Raw genomic sequence first — 20,229 nt, forward strand, 5'->3', positions numbered from 1 at the left:
TTTATACTGTTTTTTATCATTTCTCTGCTTTTTCCTATCCATTCATGCCATCTTTGAAGTGTACCATTCCTCCTCAGTCTTTCATTCAGCCTCTCCCTGGTCATTCCTTCAAGGTTTTTCTGTGAAAGCCAAGATGTGCTCTTTAATTAGCCGAGAGTTAAGCTGGTCAGTCCTCATGAGACGGCAACACACAGAGGGACAACCACAGAATGATAATGATATCAACAGGCTGGTAGATGCGAGCAGCATTTAAAATAAGAAACAAATACAACTACAAGAGTGAAAACAGCAACACCTGTAAAACCTACATTTTTTTTTCCATTTTCCCAGTTGTTACGTAGTGTAGTAGTGGAAATGAAACATTGCTGCGTTTCAACAAATGTGTTGCACTTTTTCTTTTGTTAAATTTTACTTTCAGCTTCTGTCCAATTCGTCCCAAACCAGCTCCGCAGGGTTTTAGCCTGGAGACCGTGCTGCTCTTCCATCATATGAAGCTGTTGTCTGGTTCTTTTCCTCCAACGTCACAGCTCATTATCTTTCTATAGAATGAGCCCCTGACCAACCGGCCTGTCCAGCTTTCTGACTTTTATTTTTCACACCATTCTGATGGGAATATATAGCATTATCCCCCGCAGCACAGTATAATCCTAGAGCATCAGAGGATGTACAGTATTGACAGTCCGTTCCACCAGACAGAGGTTTGTACTTTTCCTGGCATGACATGTTCTGTTATAATTGCTTTCGTCTAATTAAATCTGAAATATAAAACTTTAATTGTTCCAGGTTTCAAGAGAATTTGTAGTATAACATAACTTTGGGTAAGATGACTAAAAAGTGACATTAACTACTTTGTGTTAATACAATACAAAAGTTTGTCTAGATGCCTTGTCCCTACTTGCACTTCACGTCTGATCCTCTCCCTCACTGGTACCTTCCACTTCCTGTGGTGATGCAGACAAATTTACAGCATCCTGTCAGGATATTAATTTTTACTCTTCAACTGCTGTAACACCAGCAACCCATATAGAGGGTAGCAGATGGTATTTGAGCACTGGAAACCTTTAAAGGGACATTGTCAAATAGTGGGTCAGCAGGTCGGAGTGTGTGCTGAAGCCATAACAACCACAAAAACTGCAGCCTCACAGCAAGTTGTTGCAAACTGGTCCAGTAGCACTTTTGTCAACCCGGGCTTGATCTCCAAAGTTATTAGGATTCATGAACTGGGAAACAGGTAAATCAGGATGAAATTTCACCCATTACTGTAGCACTTGAGACATTTCACTGAAAACCAAAACTGTCAAAATTACAAAATTATAGTGGCACTAGCCTTAAAAGGCCCTAAAGTCCCTAAAAAACTTTTAAATGGATATGCAAAAGTCTCTAGTTTCTGCTGATGTCTCTATGACCTACAACAGCAAATGAGGCCATCGGTGGGAAGATAAGCTATTTCTAAATAGTGTAACTCTATACATTCAGGAAACAGTGGTCAGGTCAGTCCACCGGATGAAACAATTTAGGGAACCCAGACCGGAGACGGCACGCGCAAGCCAGATAAGCGTCTTTACGACAATACGCACTAGAGCTCATGGTCTCCATTCTGGCAAAACACTCCTGCTTTTGTCCACAGGGGTCGCCGAAATAAACACAAAATACAAGTTCCTTGTAGATGCTTTAAGATCAAAATATCACCAATGTCACTGGATTCATTCAGGAAACATGAATGTCTATATAAGAATTCATGGCACCAACCAAACTTGCTATTGCCTTGTTCCTGCATAGTAACATATACATTATTTTAATCATATTTGAACTCACTCATACATGACACCACTGTAAGAGAAGGAACCATTGTATCTGTGCTCACTTGAATTCTGAGTCTACGTGTCTCTGTGTGTATTTGTCTTCTTTCTAGACACAACAAATTAGGAAAGAAGGAAAGGAAGAAAAGACCTCTGCACGCTTCAGTCTGAAATGCATCCTCTGGACATGTGCCATTAAAATATTCAAAGGGCTTCCACCTAAGAGTGCATGATTTATTTATCTTTTTTCTAAATTTTGTGTGCATTTCTTGCCAATCTTCTCTGACTCATACAGAGTCTGCCATTCAGCCCCATTGATTTTATAACAAATGCTACCTCTAGTCTTGCTGGCACAGAACATCTTCCTGTCTCTCCGTCTGATGATATATATTAGGATTAGAAATGGAGACAAAGACTAAGAGATATAGTGGATGATGAATATGTTTTGAATAAAACTCTGACATTGTTTGATACAGTGTAATCCTGCCTCACCTGCATTCAGTGATTAAATTATTGCTTCCTACATATCATACTGGCTTTGCATCACATCAGATACTTTTGTTCTGTATATGCTGCAATACTCATCATAAAAAAAAGTATGTATCTTTAGACAAATTGAATAGTAACAAGGAAAGCTCCAATAAATGTTCAAAATCCTTAAGGAGAAAGGGTTTAGATAAAGTGAGGGGTGGGTGGGGGGAGTTCCTCTAATCCTCCTCCAACAGTGTAATAAAATGTGAAGATTCCAGTAACACCTAAAACTGTTCAGATGAAGAATGGTGGGAGGAGAAGGAACACAAGCGTAAAAGCTGTAGATAGCAAATACACAATAGATCAAGAGTAATAAAGATAGACAGCGACAGCCGAGGAGGGACTGAGCGAAACAGACAAAATGGAACAAAAAACATTACATCCGGCGAGGCATCTCTCTCCCAGAATTTGGCAGATTATTGGAAGCGTGACCCTCATAGGCTTTAATCCCCAACTAACGAGGGCAACGTCTTGAAATGACATTTCCGAGCCGAAGGAGGAGGGGAAAAAAAAGACAGAGAAAAAGGATTAAAGAAATGAAAAAGTTTTTGTCAAGATAAGCTTGAGATTTAAACAAAAAAAGATCACCGCCCCCAGAGATGATGAATTAAATACATACACGTTCCCAAGCAAATTACACACACACACACACACACACACACACACACACGGATTCTCTCATGACACACACACACACACACACGGATTCTCTCATGACACACACACAGCATATAGGTCATTTCCCCTCTGGCTCATACATTATTGCCAATTTGAGAAGGGGAAGTTTGTTCACTAAATATTTGATGGACACCCCTAGCTGCAATGAGATTAACAGATTAATTCTGCCAATAAGGATGTGTTTATCAGTGCAAAGATTGTGTGTGCCTGTGCGTGTGTGTTCATGGCCATGAGAGCCACACCAGACCTGACGTTAATTAAAATGTATCATGCATTGCACATCTAAGATCTCTGAGATATGCCATTGGAAATCACCACTACATTATTGCATCATGTGTAAAATGTAGAGTGGGTGTGATGATTTGTTATGTTGTCATCAAGTTCATGATAAAGAGCCGTCTAAGCCCATATTGACAAACCCCAGATAAGATTCAGTAAACTCTAATAAACAATATTCATTTATTCATTTGTTCATAAAGAGCATCACAATCTCTAAAAAGCTCAATTCTTATACAATGAAAGGTGCCCTTGCAGAATTCAGCCTAAAGTCCTAATCACACCAGCATCTTAAACAGTGAATTTGTTTGAGCAAAACTAGCCAACCTATTTCAGTAGAATAATTTCAGTCAGTGGATTTGCTGGCAGAGGTGAGGTAAATATGCCCAAATGTTTTGCATAGAGTTCAACTGTCTTGACAGCATTTAACTTAATAGGGAACACAAAGCTGGAGAATCCAAATCAGGAGAGGTTATTGGCTGTGCTGCCCACTCCACTCTTCCTCTGATTACTGACTATAACAGCTTCACATAGAGATCAGAGTTAAAAACAAATGCATCTCTTGGAAACGGTTGCTCAGAGCTGAGTGCTAGCAGTTAGCTCGTCATGGACAGGAGTTTGCTATCTAGCCCTGCAAGTAGCCCCAACGTCAACAAACTTCTACAGTACAGCCACATATTAAGGGTGGATGGGCCTTCAGCTGGTTATTAGTTATACAGTCAAAAAACAAGGAAGAATATTTTCCATACACATATTATCTATTTTTGATTCAGGCCCATACCAGAAGCGACACAGTCGTTGAAAACTTTAAGCCCTGAACTTAGATATTATGGTACCAGTTCTCTAATATATTGGTTCAGTTTGCTGACACCACGACTCATCTCTACTTGCACTACTGTGAAACCATATTTTAGCATGCCACCGATTAACATTTATAGAACGACTTTTCAGAGTTAATAGCTTTTACAATGGTAGCGGCTCAGTGCAGTCAATCTTCTTCTTTTGGCCCCCTACCAGCTACATTGTAGGACCTGGATGTACAACAACACATTGCCCACCTTGAAAGCAGAATCTGAGGGAGAGAGGAGTATTTGCTGTATACCATCAGATTGTTTATCTAAGGAGTATTTACCTCTAAAAACAAGTATAGCCACCATAACTCTCTCCGTCCCCTGGCTGAGGTGGTTGCTCTGATGAGAGGGACGAGGGGCCACTTTGTGGCACCCAGGCTGCAGCCAGGAGATTAGAGAGCTAGCAGAGATTTGCTGAGGATAAATGTAAAGCTGAGCTGAACAATGAATACCGCAGGCCAAGATTGTTTAAGGGGATAAGATGTTCACAAAAATCTGGCTGTATGTGGGATTGGGTGTGTGTATCACAGTGTGCGTCTACAACTGTGTGTGCATGTGTAAGATTAGCCTGTCGGGTACGGGGGTGAGCATGGCTGGTGTTAGTGTGAGGACAGAAAGTTGAGAGGAGAGAGCTGTAGTGAAAAGTCTAAAGCCAAAAAGACCAGACAGTCGTATTTGGAAGCTTTTGAAGCTGCACAGCCTCAAATGCAGAGTGAGCTTGAAGGACAGAGATGGATCTGCCACCCACATGCAAACACACAGATATAGTACTGTATATCAGGGAAAGGACACTTCAGAGTGTAATCTGGCCCGGTAAAATCTTCATTGTTTCCATTCTGTATTCCAACTCTGATTACAAACCAAATCTCCAGTGCTAGGTTTAACGTGGACCTCTCTGTTAGTCTGTCACAACCATTTACAAGGACACTGGGTGTGTCACAAACAATAGCAAATAATAGATTTTTGTCATTCTCACCGAAATCAACAAAGGAGGACTGTCCAACGGTTTTGGCTGGTGGATCAGCTGGCAGGACTTCAGCTTTGGTGAAGTTTCCGTTCTGAGAGGAAAAATAGGAGAGAGGAATTATGCAGTTTCATATATGCTCATACATATTATAAGTACTTGACTGCTGTTTTCTTCAGGAGTAATGAATAAGTAAGCTTTAGTTCAGTAACAGTGGAGTACATATAATGTCACAGATCTTGTGGATTATAGTAAGTGTGAGAAAGATTAAGAGTGGAGATGTAAAAACTAACTGTGCTTTTACTCTGCAGGACTAAAGATCATGGGGCCTTCAATGGATGATGGGGACAAAGTTACAAAGGGTGGCTGTTGTGCATCTTTCTGTATGCGGCACATGCATTAACATGAGAAACGCACACATGGGCAGAAACGTCACTGTCAGGAGCTGCATATGCATCTATTATATCAGATGCTGGGAAACCACAGGTGCAAGGCTCTGGATAGGCCCAGCATTCACAACAGTGGCCAGTGTGGACATGTTAAGTGATTTATTCTAAATTGTAAGATATAGTGATTGCATACCACGTATACCACCATGTTCAAAAAGTACTGAAAGAAACGTTATTATCTGCTTAAACACGATTAGAAAATGTGAAGATTACAGTACAGTGTGAATCAGTGTTTTTAATGAACATATTGCACAAACTGTTGTTAGTTTTTAACACAGACGTAATCTGAGTACTATAGAAGTTGTAAGGTCTGCTCACAGCTTTTTTTTTAAAAACTTAAAACTATGATGATGTTAACAATAATCTCTCACACACTGTTCATGTGGAAATGTTGGGTCTTGAGCAGATGAAAAGTGCCCTGAGACAATTGTGAATCGGCTCTATACAAATGACACTGGTAACTGATTATTGTATGTAGAACTAACATTAAAAATTCTAATTCTTACCCCTAGTAATATTTTTTTTGCCTATGTTAAAGCATTTACTCAGTTAATCGATAAAATAACTGTGTAGTACATTTTGTAATCAATAAGCATGGTAGCACTAACTTAACAAAGTTAATTAGTTTATTGTTCCGTCAATAAAACTGTGAGAAATGGCCACTGCAATTCAGTAGATCACAAGGATGTTTTCAAACCTGTTTTTTGCTTTGTTCAAAATCTGCAGATTTTAAATTCACGGTATTCATTCAATGAGGAAGAGCAGAAAAAACACTCACATCTGAGAAGATGGAAACATCTAACGTTTGACATTTTTCTCAAAAAATAAAAAGACCCAGAATTTTATTTCAGTTAATTTGAGTTTCTTCAGTTTCTGTCAATCAACTTATTAATAAATTAATTGTTTTGACTATAATTGGTTTTCTTCTGTAGTTGTCTGTTGCCTTTTATGTCCACACAACCAGGCTGCATTTGATACAGCGGCGTTGTTGATGTTGGTTGTGGCACACACTGCTGTACGTGTGTTTGTATTTTTTCATTTGTCTGCTTTTCCAGAGGGAAATGTCTCAACATTATGTGTCTTCACAGGTTCATGTGCCTGTTGGTGTGGGCTTCCATAGAAAACAATGTATGTGACACTGAATGCCACCAGTCTGTGGTGCCCTTTACAGAGGGGAGGAAGAGAAAAGCATATTAGTGGGGAAATGGAGGGAGAGGATTATACTGTGTACAGTATGTATGTGTGTGTGTGTGTGTGTGTGTGTGTGTGTGTGTGTGTGTGTTCCTTTGAGTGTGTGTAGAAACAGATGTGAGTCTGTCCAGCGTGAAACTGTTGCCTACTGATGCCATCATTATGAGTAGTAAAGAGACAGGGAGAGAGATACCATGATTAAATCAGACACAGCAACATACTGTAGATATTATCAGTGTACAACACTACGCTTGATGAAATGTACATACAGTATGTATGTACCAGAAGAACAAACATCATTGCAGCACTCCAGTGATCTGGACCTTTTGGCAGAGTGGCCTCTCCGCAGTGAGGGTTTCTAAAAAAAAGCCCCTGAAGGACTGTGAGAAATAAGATTCTCTGTTCTGATGAAACCAAGATTGAACAGTTTGGCCTCAATTCTGAGCATCAAGTCTGGAGGAAACCCGGCACCACTCAGCACCTGCCCAGTATCATCCCAACAGTGAGGCATGGTGGTGGCAGCATTGTGCTGTAGGGGTTTTATTCAGCTGCAGGGACAGGGAAACTGGTCAGGGTTAAGGGGGAAGCTAAATGGAGCAAAGTAGATGAAGCCCATACTGAATCTAGGACATCCCATCCTGAACATTAGTAAATGTTCTTATAACCTGAAGCAACATGGGTTTCCTGGGGGAAAAAGTCTTTTTGCAGAACAAGTGTTTTAGTTTTCTGTGATAAGAAAAGCATTTTAATACATAGGAGATAAGTCATAAGTGCACAGACAAAGAAAATGTTAGAATAAACTCTTTATAATGTGTCGTTTTCAGAAGTGCAATAAAAAAATGCATGGGAAGTTTAGAAAGATCAAAGTTTTTTCTTTAAAGTTTTTGCATAGCGAGAGTAAAACAACACTATGGGCTGCAGATACTTTAAATGAATGGAATCATTATTTCTGAATGTCACAAGGGCTCATTTGTTTTGACTTCAGCCTCGGCTAATCACAGAGTGCTGCTGAGTTGGAAGGAAACCCTAAAAATACAAATGTAGTCACTGCAGTAATTATCTGCAGTAAAATGGTGCCAGGAAAATGATTAGCCACTAGATATGCCGAAAAATGTAATAGTTTTAAATGTCCATTCATTTGTTTTGAAAAGTAAAATACTGCCTTTACAAAACTGCAGTAAGCCACTGAGGCTTCAAACTGAAGTCTTAGTAACATGATGTCTCTGTGCTGCTGGTGAGATGTTTTATTCTGTGCAGATACAGGCTATCAGTACATTTCGTCCAATACTGCAATTTGATTCAATTATTCAAAGCACACAAATCAAGTGCTTTTAGAGGTTAATTATTTGCAGCATGACTGATGCTTTGAATGCCAATGAGACACAAATGTAAAGGAACTTTTCTTGGTTACTTTCAAGGGCCAAGAAATCAATCAGCCGAAGATAGTAGTGGATACATCTGTTTATTGCCTAACCATATTTGTTTCAATTTGTGAAGAATCATTGGTTTAGTGTCCACTGTCTATTGAACGTACAAAGAAACCTTTAAGGAAATGAGTGGAACACTCCCACACATGGTCGCCTAATGTGAACCCATGTTTTGAGTGAAATACTGATAGTATAAAAATGATAGTTTTGAGTAACTTTGTAAATATATTTAATATAATTTACAGAAAAAAATCAATTTTTTTTTTTTTGGAATTCAAGTTTTTATTGAACTTTTTAAGGCTCGGTACATGGCAAACAGAGTATTTCTCCATACAAAACAAGTAGTTGTTATTAAATTATAAAATTATAACCGTGACAGACATATTTTGTCTCTCAAAGGGTACACAACAATATCAACTAGACATGTAACATATCTATACACACCCGTACATCATAAATCATAAAGACTTGTTTCTGGTGTATTGTCAAATACCCCTAGGGAAGTACGACAAAACAAAACAAGAAAAGCAAAATATTAAATCCTAGTGGGGGTCATCATTTATCTTTATGTAATTCCAGAACCTGTCCCAAGGGGTCACCCCCTCCCCCCTATCATCACTTAATCTGCTGAGCATACATTCATATGATGCAGTTGCAGTCATTGTACTGACCCATTCTTTCAACTGCGGAATATCTGGTGCCTTCCAATGCCTTAAAATGACTCGGCAAGCTGTTGCTGTGCCTACTGAAATTACAGAAAAGTCACATTTACTAATACTGGGTAACTGAGATTTATCTCCCAATAAACAAAGCTCTGGGCTCAAGGAGATTTCTGCTCCGAGCCAGTTGCTCAGTATATTTAGAATCTGAGTCCAAAAGGGTCTGATTAACACACATTCCCACATACAGTGTATAAGGGTTCCAGTTACCTGTTTACATTTCCAGCACAAATCATTATCCAGTATCTTCATCCTATACAGTCTAGATGGTGTGTAGTAGTATCTCTGTAGTACATTATATTGTGTGAGTTTACCCCTTGCCTCTCTCACATATTTACCACATTCAGCCACAATTCTTTCCCATCTATCATCTCTAAACTCTACACCCAGATCTCTCTGCCAAGTCAACCTTAACTGGTTAGAGTCGTTACCAAGAGAAGAGTTAGCAATTTTGTAAAATTGTGAGGCTTTTCGTTTTCCAAGTGGGAGTTTCATATAATCTATCACCACATTATCAGTAATATTGTATGGTTTTGATGAGATACAACTTCTTATTTGCAAGAATTTCCAAAAGTTATCTTTTCCCGTCAACTTAAATTTCTGCAACAGTTTGTCATATGACGAAAACACCCCATCTACAAACAAATCATTAATGGTACTTAAACCTTTAGAGTGCCATTGTTTCCAAAACACAGGTTTCTTCCCAATACAGACATCAGGATTATGCCACAATGATGAATACCTTTGAAGAGTGTGTTTAAGTCTAAACATTTTATGTACCTTGCTCCAAACATCCTTTGAATGTAGAAGTACTGGGTTTGTAATGTTAGACCTTTTCTGTGATAACACCTCTATTGGTTGGAAAGGCAAGCATATCTCCTTTTCTACCTCCATCCAGGCTGCTTTATCCTCTGCGGCTGGCCAATACCTTGCTATTTTGGCCATCTCAAAAGCTAAATGATACAATCTGAGATCTGGGAGGCCCAGCCCCCCCTTCTCTTTATGTGTACATAACTTTCTCAGTTTAAGTCGCGATCTTTTCCCTCCCCACAGAAAATGTTTTATTACATCATCCAGTTGTCTGAAAGTGGTGGATGGTATGTTTAATGGTAACATCATTGCCACATAACTAAACTGTGGGGCAGTAATCATTTTTATAACATTAATTTTTCCCCACAATGTCAGTTTTAGTTTTCCCCACTTATCAAGGTTTGTTTTTATCTTTTGAAGTAAGGGGTTTAAGTTAAGTGCCACTATTTTGTCTATATCCTCAGAAAGTTTGATGCCAAGATACTTCATTCCCTGTCGTACCCACCTAAAATTAAACTTCTCTACCATAGATGAAGTGCATGTCTTGGAGAGAGGCATTGCCTCAGATTTGCTCCAGTTGATGGAGTATCCCGAAAATCTTGAAAAGGCTTTTATGGTGTTCATCAAATGTGGTAGGGAAGTTAAAGGCTCAGATACAACTGCTAAAATATCATCAGCGTATAATAACAATTTATGTTCATTGTCTCCTCCCCTTACTCCTCTTATTCCAGGGTGTGCTCTAACAGACACCGCCAGAACCTCTAAAAAGATGATAAACAATAGTGGGCTCAATGAACATCCCTGTCGAGTACCACGGGTTAGATTAAAGAAGGGGGAGGTTATTCCATTTGTCATCACTGCTGCTTTAGGTTCTTTATACAGCATCTTTATCCATTTAATAAAGTTAGTGTTGAAGCCAAAATGAGATAGGGTGGAGAACAGAAACTGCCACTCCACCCTATCAAAAGCCTTCTCTGCGTCCAAAGAAATAGCAGTTATCGGAGTGTTTTGAGATTGACTCAGCCACATCAAGTGTAGCAGGAGTCTGACATTATCAGTAGAAGTTCTATTTTTCATGAAACCAACCTGGTTTGGGTGGATGATACTCGGTAAAACCAGTTGCAAACGTGTTGCTAAAATTTTTGTAAGAATCTTACAGTCAAGGTTGAGCAGACTTATAGGTCTAAAATTGGAGGGATCTGCTGCATCTCTGCCTGCTTTAGGGATTAATGAAATTACCGCTTCATTAAAAGTTGGAGCTACACGACCCTTATCAAACATCTCCTGATATACCCTCTGTAATACTGGCACAACAGTATCTACAAAAGCTTTATAATATTCTACTGGGAGTCCGTCATAACCCGGCGACTTCCCATTTTTCATTGAGGAAATTGCTGCTCTTATTTCGCCCTCAGTTATGGGTAATTCCAATCCGGCTGCCTCCTGAGGTGGGAGCTTGGGTATGTCTATATTAAGGAGAAACTGTTCTATGTCTTCTTGTGAAGCATTTGGAGATATGGAGGATGTGTACAACTTCTCATAATATTGTTGAAATATTCTATTTATATCTGTAGCAGCAAAAAATTGTACATCCCCCTGCTTTATAACTGGTATAGTATTAGCACAGAATTTTTCCTTTAACTGTCTTGCTAATAATTTCCCCATTTTTTCTCCACCTTCATAAAAGCTTGTTTTCAATCTATAAAGTGCATACTCTGCTTTTTTATTATAGATCTCATGTAAAGAGTATTTAAGCTTACAGAGTTCTTGAAATTTCCCATTAGAAAAGTGTTTCGACAGATCTAATTCCTTATCTTTTATCTTCTTTTCTAAATCCTTAGTTTTGGTGAGATTCTCTTTTTTCTTTTTAGCGGCTTGTGCTATGAATTTTCCCCTTACATAAGCCTTTGAGGCTTCCCACACAGTAGTTATTTCTTCAGTACTACCAATGTTGATTTCAAAAAAGGTTTTTAAGTCCTCTTCTATTGTCTTTCTAAAAGTTGAGTCCAACATTAAACCAGTATTTAGTCTCCATCTACCTCTCCTTTCAGTCTTTAGACTGGCCTTGATAAGCAGCTCAACAGGAGCATGATCTGTAAGAGTGATTGTCTTTATGTCACAGCCAGCCACATTGTCTGCCAGGGAAGTACTTATTAGAAAAAAATCTATTCTGGAATAAGTTTTATGGCAGTGGGAAAAGAAAGTAAAATCATTTGCATTTGGGTTTGTCAACCTCCATATATCTATTAGTCCCACGTCTCTTTTTAACATATGTAAGGCCTCTCTCTCCTTGGTCATGAGAGGAGGTCTGAATAAACTCCTATCCAGTACTGGATCCATAACTTCATTAAAATCCCCAGCTAGAACAATTTCACCTTCAGTATCTCCTAGTATTTTATTCACATTGTGGAAAAAATTGGGATCTCCCTTATTAGGTGCATATATGTTGCATAATACAAGGGGCACTCCCTCTACCATTGCTTCAACACAGATAATCCTTCCCTCTGCATCCTTAGTTTGTTTTCGCAAGATGAAACTTATGTTTTTGTGAACCAAAATCAAGACCCCATTACGTTTGCTTGAAAATGAGCTATGGAAAATATAACCCACCCATCCCACTTTAAATTTCTCTGCTTCTAAACCCTGCATGTGGGTTTCCTGTATTAGAACAATATCTGCTTGATTATTTTTCAAAAATGATAGTATCTTCCTCCTTTTAATAGGACTACTGCAACCATTTATGTTCCAAGAAATAAACTTAACTGGTCTGCTTGTCATGACATTGTTTCCTTACTAGATGAAAGAAAAATAATAATGATGATAATATCAATAGAAAATAAAAATAAAAAACAAAACAAAAAGGAGAAGGAGGATGGATAATTACTCTATACCATAAATGTCTAACCACAACCATTTGTAGTGGAGAATGTTATCATTTTTGATTCCATATGGTCATTTATTGCTCTGTACCTGCCTGTTTTTGAACACATATGACTAAACAACCATGTAACAATGCAAACTGAACTTGCACATAAACATGAAACAAAAAGTGTCCGGCTGCTATAACGCAACCAGTGTCCGAGTGCTGACCGCTCCTCGCTGTTGAAAAAAGGAAGAGAGAAAAAAAAGAGTAACACGCATAAGGTCCGTGGGATTAACGCCGCTCCCATGGTAACCGTCCCGTGTCAAGAGAAGGCCCTCTCTGACCTGCACATGTGTATAGTAATGAGTCCATTCAGTTCAGTACAAAACGCATCATCCAACATTGGGTGTAAACCGTAGCTCACCTCACTCCGTCCATCTCAATCCACGTCTCCTCCATCATTACTCATTAATGATCTTCTCCGCAGCTTCGACAGTGTTGCACTTCACGTTTTTTCCCCTCCATTTGAAGTACAGCGTTGCGGGGAAAGCCAGCGTGTATCTGATGTTGAGCTCATATAGTTTGCGCTTCACCGGTGTAAACGCTTTCCTCTTCTGCGCCAGCTCCCTGGACATATCTGGGAATACAGAAAGGCGACAGTTTTCCCAAACAAATCCTCGCTTTTCCTTGGCTACATTGATCACCTTGTCCCTCGCAGATTGCCTCAAAAAGCGGATCAACACTGGCCTCGGGGGCTGATCTGCATTTGGCATCGGTGCCAGTTGCCTGTGCGCCCTCTCGATCTCCATCTCTCCGTCAGTTTCAATCCCGAGCCCCTCCGCGAGAATCTTTTGAACACATTCAGGCAGCGTCCCATTCGTGCCGAAGGTCTCCTTAAGTCCCACCAACCTCACGTTATTTCGCCTGCTATGGTTTTCCAGGACTTGCACTCTATTCCACAGGTCCTCCATCTTTTTATCATTGCTCCCCTTGTCGTTCAGCAGCAGCTCCGAGGTTTCCTCCAGGTGTGCAATACGCACCTCGGCCTCGCCCAGCCTCTCCTGCATGGCCGTTACCGTGTTATTCAGCTCCGTCGTTGTTTGTTTAATTGCCGAAACGTCGGTTGCGACGGTCAGCAGTGTGTCATTCATCTTTGAAATTTGCGTAAGCAGCTTTCCAAAACTCCCGGTCATGGGGGGGTCAGCAGCGGCAGCGTGGTCGTCCTCATACATCGGTGTTTGCCGGGTGGGCATGCGAGAAGAATTCTCGAAGTATTTCGATGTCGTCATATCTTCGAAGCCTTTTCTTTACCGACAGTATTTCGTTTCCGTCAATTAAAGAACGTGGAGTGAGTGTTTAATTACCTGAAAATGTGCGTTTTACACTATCAGCTCAAAGTATTAGCATGTGCAGGACGGGAGCTCCCCTAACGCGCGGCCATCTTGGATGCTGCACCCACGTGACTCCGAAAAAAATCAATTTAATTAAATGTATAGAGACATACTGTGTGAAAAGCCTTCCAGCTTTCTCTGATGCAGTCACACACACACACACACACACACACACACACACACACACACACACACACACACACACACACACACACACACACACACACACACACACACACACACACACACACACACACACACACACACACACACACACACGGTCTTAACTGTATGTGTTAAGGATGAGATCTTAGCCAGTGTGATTGACTGGTGCTGGTTGCCTGATTGCAAGATGTCATGATTAAAACTGTGCATATGTGTGTTTGTGCGTGTGTGTTTCTTTTAGTGTGTGAGTTTGAGACCAGCTGATTGATGTGTAGATAAAAGGATTATACTGTAGGTCTTGTTATTATTCCTGCCCTCTGTTCACATCACACCAAACACATGTATCGCACACACACACACACACACGCTCACAAAGCGGAAAGACGACATATATTTCTGGAAGTGTAAGCCATTTTACAGCACAAGGAAAGTGCAGGAAAAGGACTCAACCTGAGGCAACTAGTTTTTAACATGACTAAAAACAACACAGTGACCCAATATGTTGCTGAAGTAATGGAAAACACTGATGGAAAAAATGTGTTTATATCAAATTGTGTGCAGTGATGCATGATATGTTGGGTCAACAGTTGTTTTTGTGCCGGGAACAGTAGGAGTTAAGGGTTGGAGCTACTTAAGATGCCCATGTGCATGAGACTGTAAACATGTCGTGTATTAATATTTAGTATATGGCTATCCTAGTCAGGATCAACTAAAAGTTGCCTCAACTCTTCTATGGTACAGTCCATACAGATGTGCTCTACAGGATGATCCTGATGACCCATTATTAAAATAATCATCATAAACTAGAATAAATCATCTTCAACAATAAACTTATGAATTTCATTACTTCTTCGATGCAAAATCTTGGTCTTCCGTTACCCTCTATGAGCTATAGCCTTCGTAAGCTCAAGTAACCTCTCTATTATGAGTGTATTATGCTTTAAAAAGCCCAGAGGGAACATTTATAATAGTTATGACAAAGCCAAATTAGCATGAAATTAACTATTTTGGAGGTGGCTATTTCATTGTTTTCTTGTGTGAAGACCATCCCAGCCCTACAGTTGAGTGCCCAAGGAAGCAAATTGCTCACGCTTCAAATACACAATTAGATTCTTGTTGTTTCTCAATGTAAACTGGCCTCTGTGGCCTACTGCAGTATGCGTTTGAGTTTGTTCAAAGAAGTATGTGTAAGGAAGTGGCTTAGAAGACTTCCACTCATTAATGAACTAAATTATTACAGCAACCATTAAAGAATTGACCTTTAAAACCCCTTGGCTCTACCCGCTGGCCAATGAAAAACCTCTCTTCACTCATCTCTCTGGTCTGTTGTCCCCCCCACCCTTCTGTGACTGCACTCTCTTGTGTAATCACAGGAAAACAGAGGAACGGGGAGGAAAGGAAGGAGACTTAGGGGGAGAGAAAACAGAGAAAAGTAATTAAAACAGAGTGCTGGAGAAAGAGGAGCGTGCTGGCCTGTGACCGATAGATGCAGCTGCATTGAACCGAGGACCGCAGTGGGATTAACAGGGGTCTAATGCTCTGAGGATGCTGGGTAATGGCTTGGTCCTGTGTGTTTGCGAATATGTGTGAGTATGTCTGTGGCCTAACACAGCCACGTGTCTCATGGTCTTGTTGCCTTTGGATGTGAAGCATTTCTAAATGTATTTAAGTGGATGTCAGCACTTAGTTGTCAATTCAATGAAAGAGGGACAGAAAGGTACAAAAGAACATGGCAAGATGAAAGGAAAGCATCCGGCTATTTCATGTACTGCAGGAAAGAGTGAGACAGAGAGATACAGATTAACTGCAGAAGTCCAGATTTATCCTGACAAGGCTCAGACTCACCCTGTCTCTGAGTCTGAGTGTGTGTTCACTTTGTCTTGCTCCCAAATCCCTCGCTCCTCAAAGCTCCACTTAAGCAAACAATGAAACTTTATCAGTCAATTAGCGGTTTGAACAGTGCTCAGACTCACAAGACACACTGACTGAGATATTGACCCGTCATACAAAGAGAAGAACTAATATAAGATTGAATGATAAATTCATTAGAATAAATAAACCACACAGAGCAAAACTAAAAAATCACTATGCACAGAGTCAGGGAGACAAATGTGCAAATATACTGTTTGAATTATATTTTTGACCAGGCTTGTTTTGAGCTTAAGAAGATTAAATGTGTTACTAAACAAATGTTTGATGTCTAATGACTCTATTTTTACTGAGGCAAAGTACCACTCTGTCATCTACCTGCTAATTCTACATTTTCTACTTTGCTTAATGGCAGATAAACAAGTCTTAAGGTTGAAAGGAAACTCACCCCGAATGTGCCAAGGTTGGAAATTACTCTTTAATAATAGAACATATTTAGACATTTTTAGTCTTCATCTAGAGTAGATAGAGATCTGACTGGTTTTAAAGAATTCTCGGATACATGTGTTGTCTTTCTTTCTGATTAAAGTGAGTCAACCACTGTCTAAGAACACTAGCAGCTCTATAAGATAAATGCCAATGTGAGCACAAAGGCTCACAATGAAAATACTAGAGTAGGTATTAATAGTTCTCCTCCTCTGGAGGTCATGAATGTCACCACCAATATTCATGGCTATTCATCCAACAAATGACCTGAACAAATCTTGAATACGTTCATCAAAATAAAAAGCAACTCATTGAATAGATATTTCATCCTGCATCACAAATGCCAGTCTTTTGGTTGTACCAGGGTCACCTGAGAGCCATTACAATTTTCACCAAATTTTATGACAATCAAATACACAATTGTCAACATCCTTCAGTCTGAGCTAACGTGGTGTACTGGCTGACTGACAGACCAAAATTGGTATCCCCAGAGTCATGCTGCTGGGATGACTACAGATATGGCACTGGGCTTTCCACCAAATGAGTAAAGAAATTCCTCTGAGTAACATACAGACAACAAAGAACAAACTAAAGACTAAAAACACAAAGGTTACAGTACAGTAGAGCCCGAAAATAATCTTGTTGTTTCCCCAATGAAAATTTACTTCCTTCACCCTCCACCTGATCAACATTCCTGCCATCCATCACACATCCAACTAGTCTTTGGTCATGGCAGTTTATTTGCTCTGTTTTGCTCCCGCTTGGTCTCCCCCTTCCCTTACACACAGTCTGTCTCTGACAAATCCTTCAATCTCCCTCTGTTTCTCTCTTCTTCCTTGCCTCCTCCCCTCCCTTTCTCCTATCCCCCCTCTCTGTGATAAGATAGACTACTGTTCGGCTTGTGCCTCGACCTGCTGAATTTCAAACAGGCCCCTTCGATAAAAACCCAGAGCCATGGTCTCCCCTCTCTGCTCTCTCAGAATATTAACTAGTCTTGCAGCAGTGCCCTGCACCCCAAACCCAACAAAGCTTTGCAGATCAGTTTGTTGCACTGGGGAAATAAACCAGGGGTAGGTGGGTCATCACTGTCTGATCCACCTGATCACCACCTTAACAAAGGGCACACATATCTATCCAATGGGGGAGCTTTTGTTCATGACAAATGGAGTAGAGTTTAAATCTAAACACGTCTTAACATTAAAGCCGTGCTTCATTAATTCAAGTCACCAAGTGATACCGGTAATTAGACTGCTTAGTCTCTGCTATGAGCAACACAGACTCCATAAAGGCCACTGCAGTCACTTGACCTCCATAACAAACAAATACCATATCATGCTGTAGTGCTGCTGCCCACCAGGAAGCATCAAATAATTCTTCAAAAGACGACCCAAATGCCTGTGAGTCCAGCTGTGGAAGTTGGCTCATTAGTTGAGAGAATTTGATTAATCACAACCATCATTGACAGCTTTAAGTTTAACACACACACACCCAAAAACGTTATGTTACAATAATAATAAACACATTTTCCAATGTCTAAAAAAATAAATCACTGCTTTATTGTGTATAAGTAGGTAATAAAAACAAAGAAACAAGAGATTCCAACAAATCAGTCTATCCACTACAAATCAGCCAATATGAAAGTAAAAGTTGCAGCCATGTTTCTTTGATATTATAAGCTAAAACTTTATATAGATGAAATGTGATACTGTATGTTGTTACAGGAATTGTTAGCCAAGCATTGATCATGATTCCTACTGCACAGATAGCAATGAGTCCAAAAGGCTTCTTACCTTGCTGATCCAGGTCTCAAATGTTGGGCCTGCAGTCGTCAGGAATAAATCTGTGTTGGGTAGGACAGAGAGAAAAGGGAGGGTGCAATTCATTAGGTGAAGCATCGGTTCATTTTGCAATTATAATCCAACATGGAGCGGAGACTATTTAGTTCTTATAAAGGAACGCTGTAGATTAGCGGGAACGACAGCAAGTGAAACTGTACAGTGTGCAAGTTAAATTAAAAGAATTAGTTACTCCTCAGAGTGCTAATGTTGCCTTATCTTTATCAGAGCTCTGTATTCTTAATGATGATGCTAGGGTGGTGGGTGCTAGTGGTGTTGGTGGTGGTGGAGGGTGCAGGGTATTTCAAAGCTTGGTTGGTGATAAGCAGGAGTCAGGACAGTCTTTGATACAGCCGACCTCTCTCTTTAGCTCTGGCACTGCCAAGCAGTGATTGTTCAACATAGAGTATGGCTGGGATAAAGATGAACTGGCGTCTTAAAGCAGCAGAGGAAAAACAGGTGAATAGACGGTAAAAGGATAGTGGGGGATCTCTCTCGGAAAGCAACAGGATTTCACTCTGCTTTCTGGAGGGTTCACCCCCTGGTAACGCCTGTAGCTCACTATATTGGAATCCTATAACCTGCACTTGTACTCATATTGCTTGCTCTTGAAGCTTAGGCTGCAGGCTGCACTTGTAATGTGGTTTCTATGTGCTTCTATGAGAGGATGTTTACTTTCATCAGTGCATTCACTGGACTGTGCTTCTGCCCCAGTAATTGGACATGAAATAAATATTGGCATTGATCTGCCTTAGGGCACTGCTTTAGTGCATGTGTTGCCGTGCTTTGCATGGGTAAATACAAATGATAATGGAGGGCGAGAAGGAAGAGTGGCACTATAATAATATGAAGAGTGAAGGTTGTGTGTAATGATAGATGCAGTGTAGCAAGTTTAAAATTCTGCAACATGACTCCTCACTTAAGGGGGAAAAAAGATATATATAGTCTAATAGATAAAATAGAAAAAGAAAACATTTCTCTGAATTACAAGTGTCAAACACTGCATTGACTGTGAAATGTGTCACTTTGAGCGTACCAATTTAAAGCAGCCTTTATACTCGCACAGATATTCTGTGAAACACTCTCTCTGGGTTCCACAGCAGACATCCCCAGACCCCAGGAAAAGAGCTCTGCTCTTAAGGAACAACGTGCCAGGTCTTGTCAAAAAGCTTGAGTTGGTAATCATTCTCAAATGTAGTTTTTTAAAGAAACAATTTCTTAAACTTCCTGTCCATAGTCTCTGCATTTGTATTTTTATCAAATGTGGCGCTTCCTCCTGATTAACACAGTTTTTCCCAGTTTTTCCACAGTCAATCTGCGCAGTACCCTTCATCAATCAATTCTGTTTTATCTGTTATTTTTGATGTTTTATTGCTACCACACACTGACATACACGCATACTCACGCATGGGCGCCTGCAATAATATTTATGACTCAATTATAATGTAAAACCACTTTTAAGATGTTTAACAGTTCAACTTCTTTAAACTTTGTGGACTTGCAGACATGTTGCCCACACAGACTTTTTACAAATGCAAGGGAGATAACAAATTCATGCAGAGATTATGCATATGTGCACACACTCTACAGGATACACTAAGTCATTTGCATACTGGTTGTTTGCTGTATGTGTTCGCCCGTGTTCCTGTGAGTGTCTGGAGCAGCACCGGGTGGTGTGTTGATGAGCCTCAGTAATCAGCCAATCAGGCCTCTTAGACAGAATTCAGCTGTGATTGGCTGATTAGCTGCGATGCCGGTGTGTCAGTGAAAGCATGGGGTAGACAAAGGAGGGAAGACATTCACGGAGAGATCTTCATCTTGTAAACACTTTAGATTCTCGCTGCGGGGGCCCTTCCTCCCCTCATCTCACGACTCACCTCCGCTTTCTTTTTCCACCTAAGTTCACTGCTACAAAACTTCTATTC

The 20,229-nt window shown here is 40.1% G+C and overlaps 1 protein-coding gene across 1 annotated transcript in view; it reads right to left on the reverse strand.

The window, feature by feature from the left end:
• The window catches only part of itfg1 (integrin alpha FG-GAP repeat containing 1), a 142,790-nt gene that overhangs the window by 96,881 nt on the left and 25,680 nt on the right, over positions 1 to 20,229 (reverse strand). The window contains exons 7-8 of the mRNA XM_083998250.1: positions 18,260 to 18,309; positions 5,112 to 5,193 (exon numbers count right to left, since the gene is read on the reverse strand). Of these exons, the coding sequence (XP_083854376.1) occupies positions 5,112 to 5,193; positions 18,260 to 18,309 (132 nt within the window). The remainder of the gene's footprint in view (positions 1 to 5,111; positions 5,194 to 18,259; positions 18,310 to 20,229) is intronic.

The sequence above is a fragment of the Trachurus trachurus genome (genome assembly GCF_905171665.1).
Source record: "Trachurus trachurus genome assembly, chromosome: 3".
Lineage (NCBI taxonomy): Eukaryota > Metazoa > Chordata > Actinopteri > Carangiformes > Carangidae > Trachurus > Trachurus trachurus.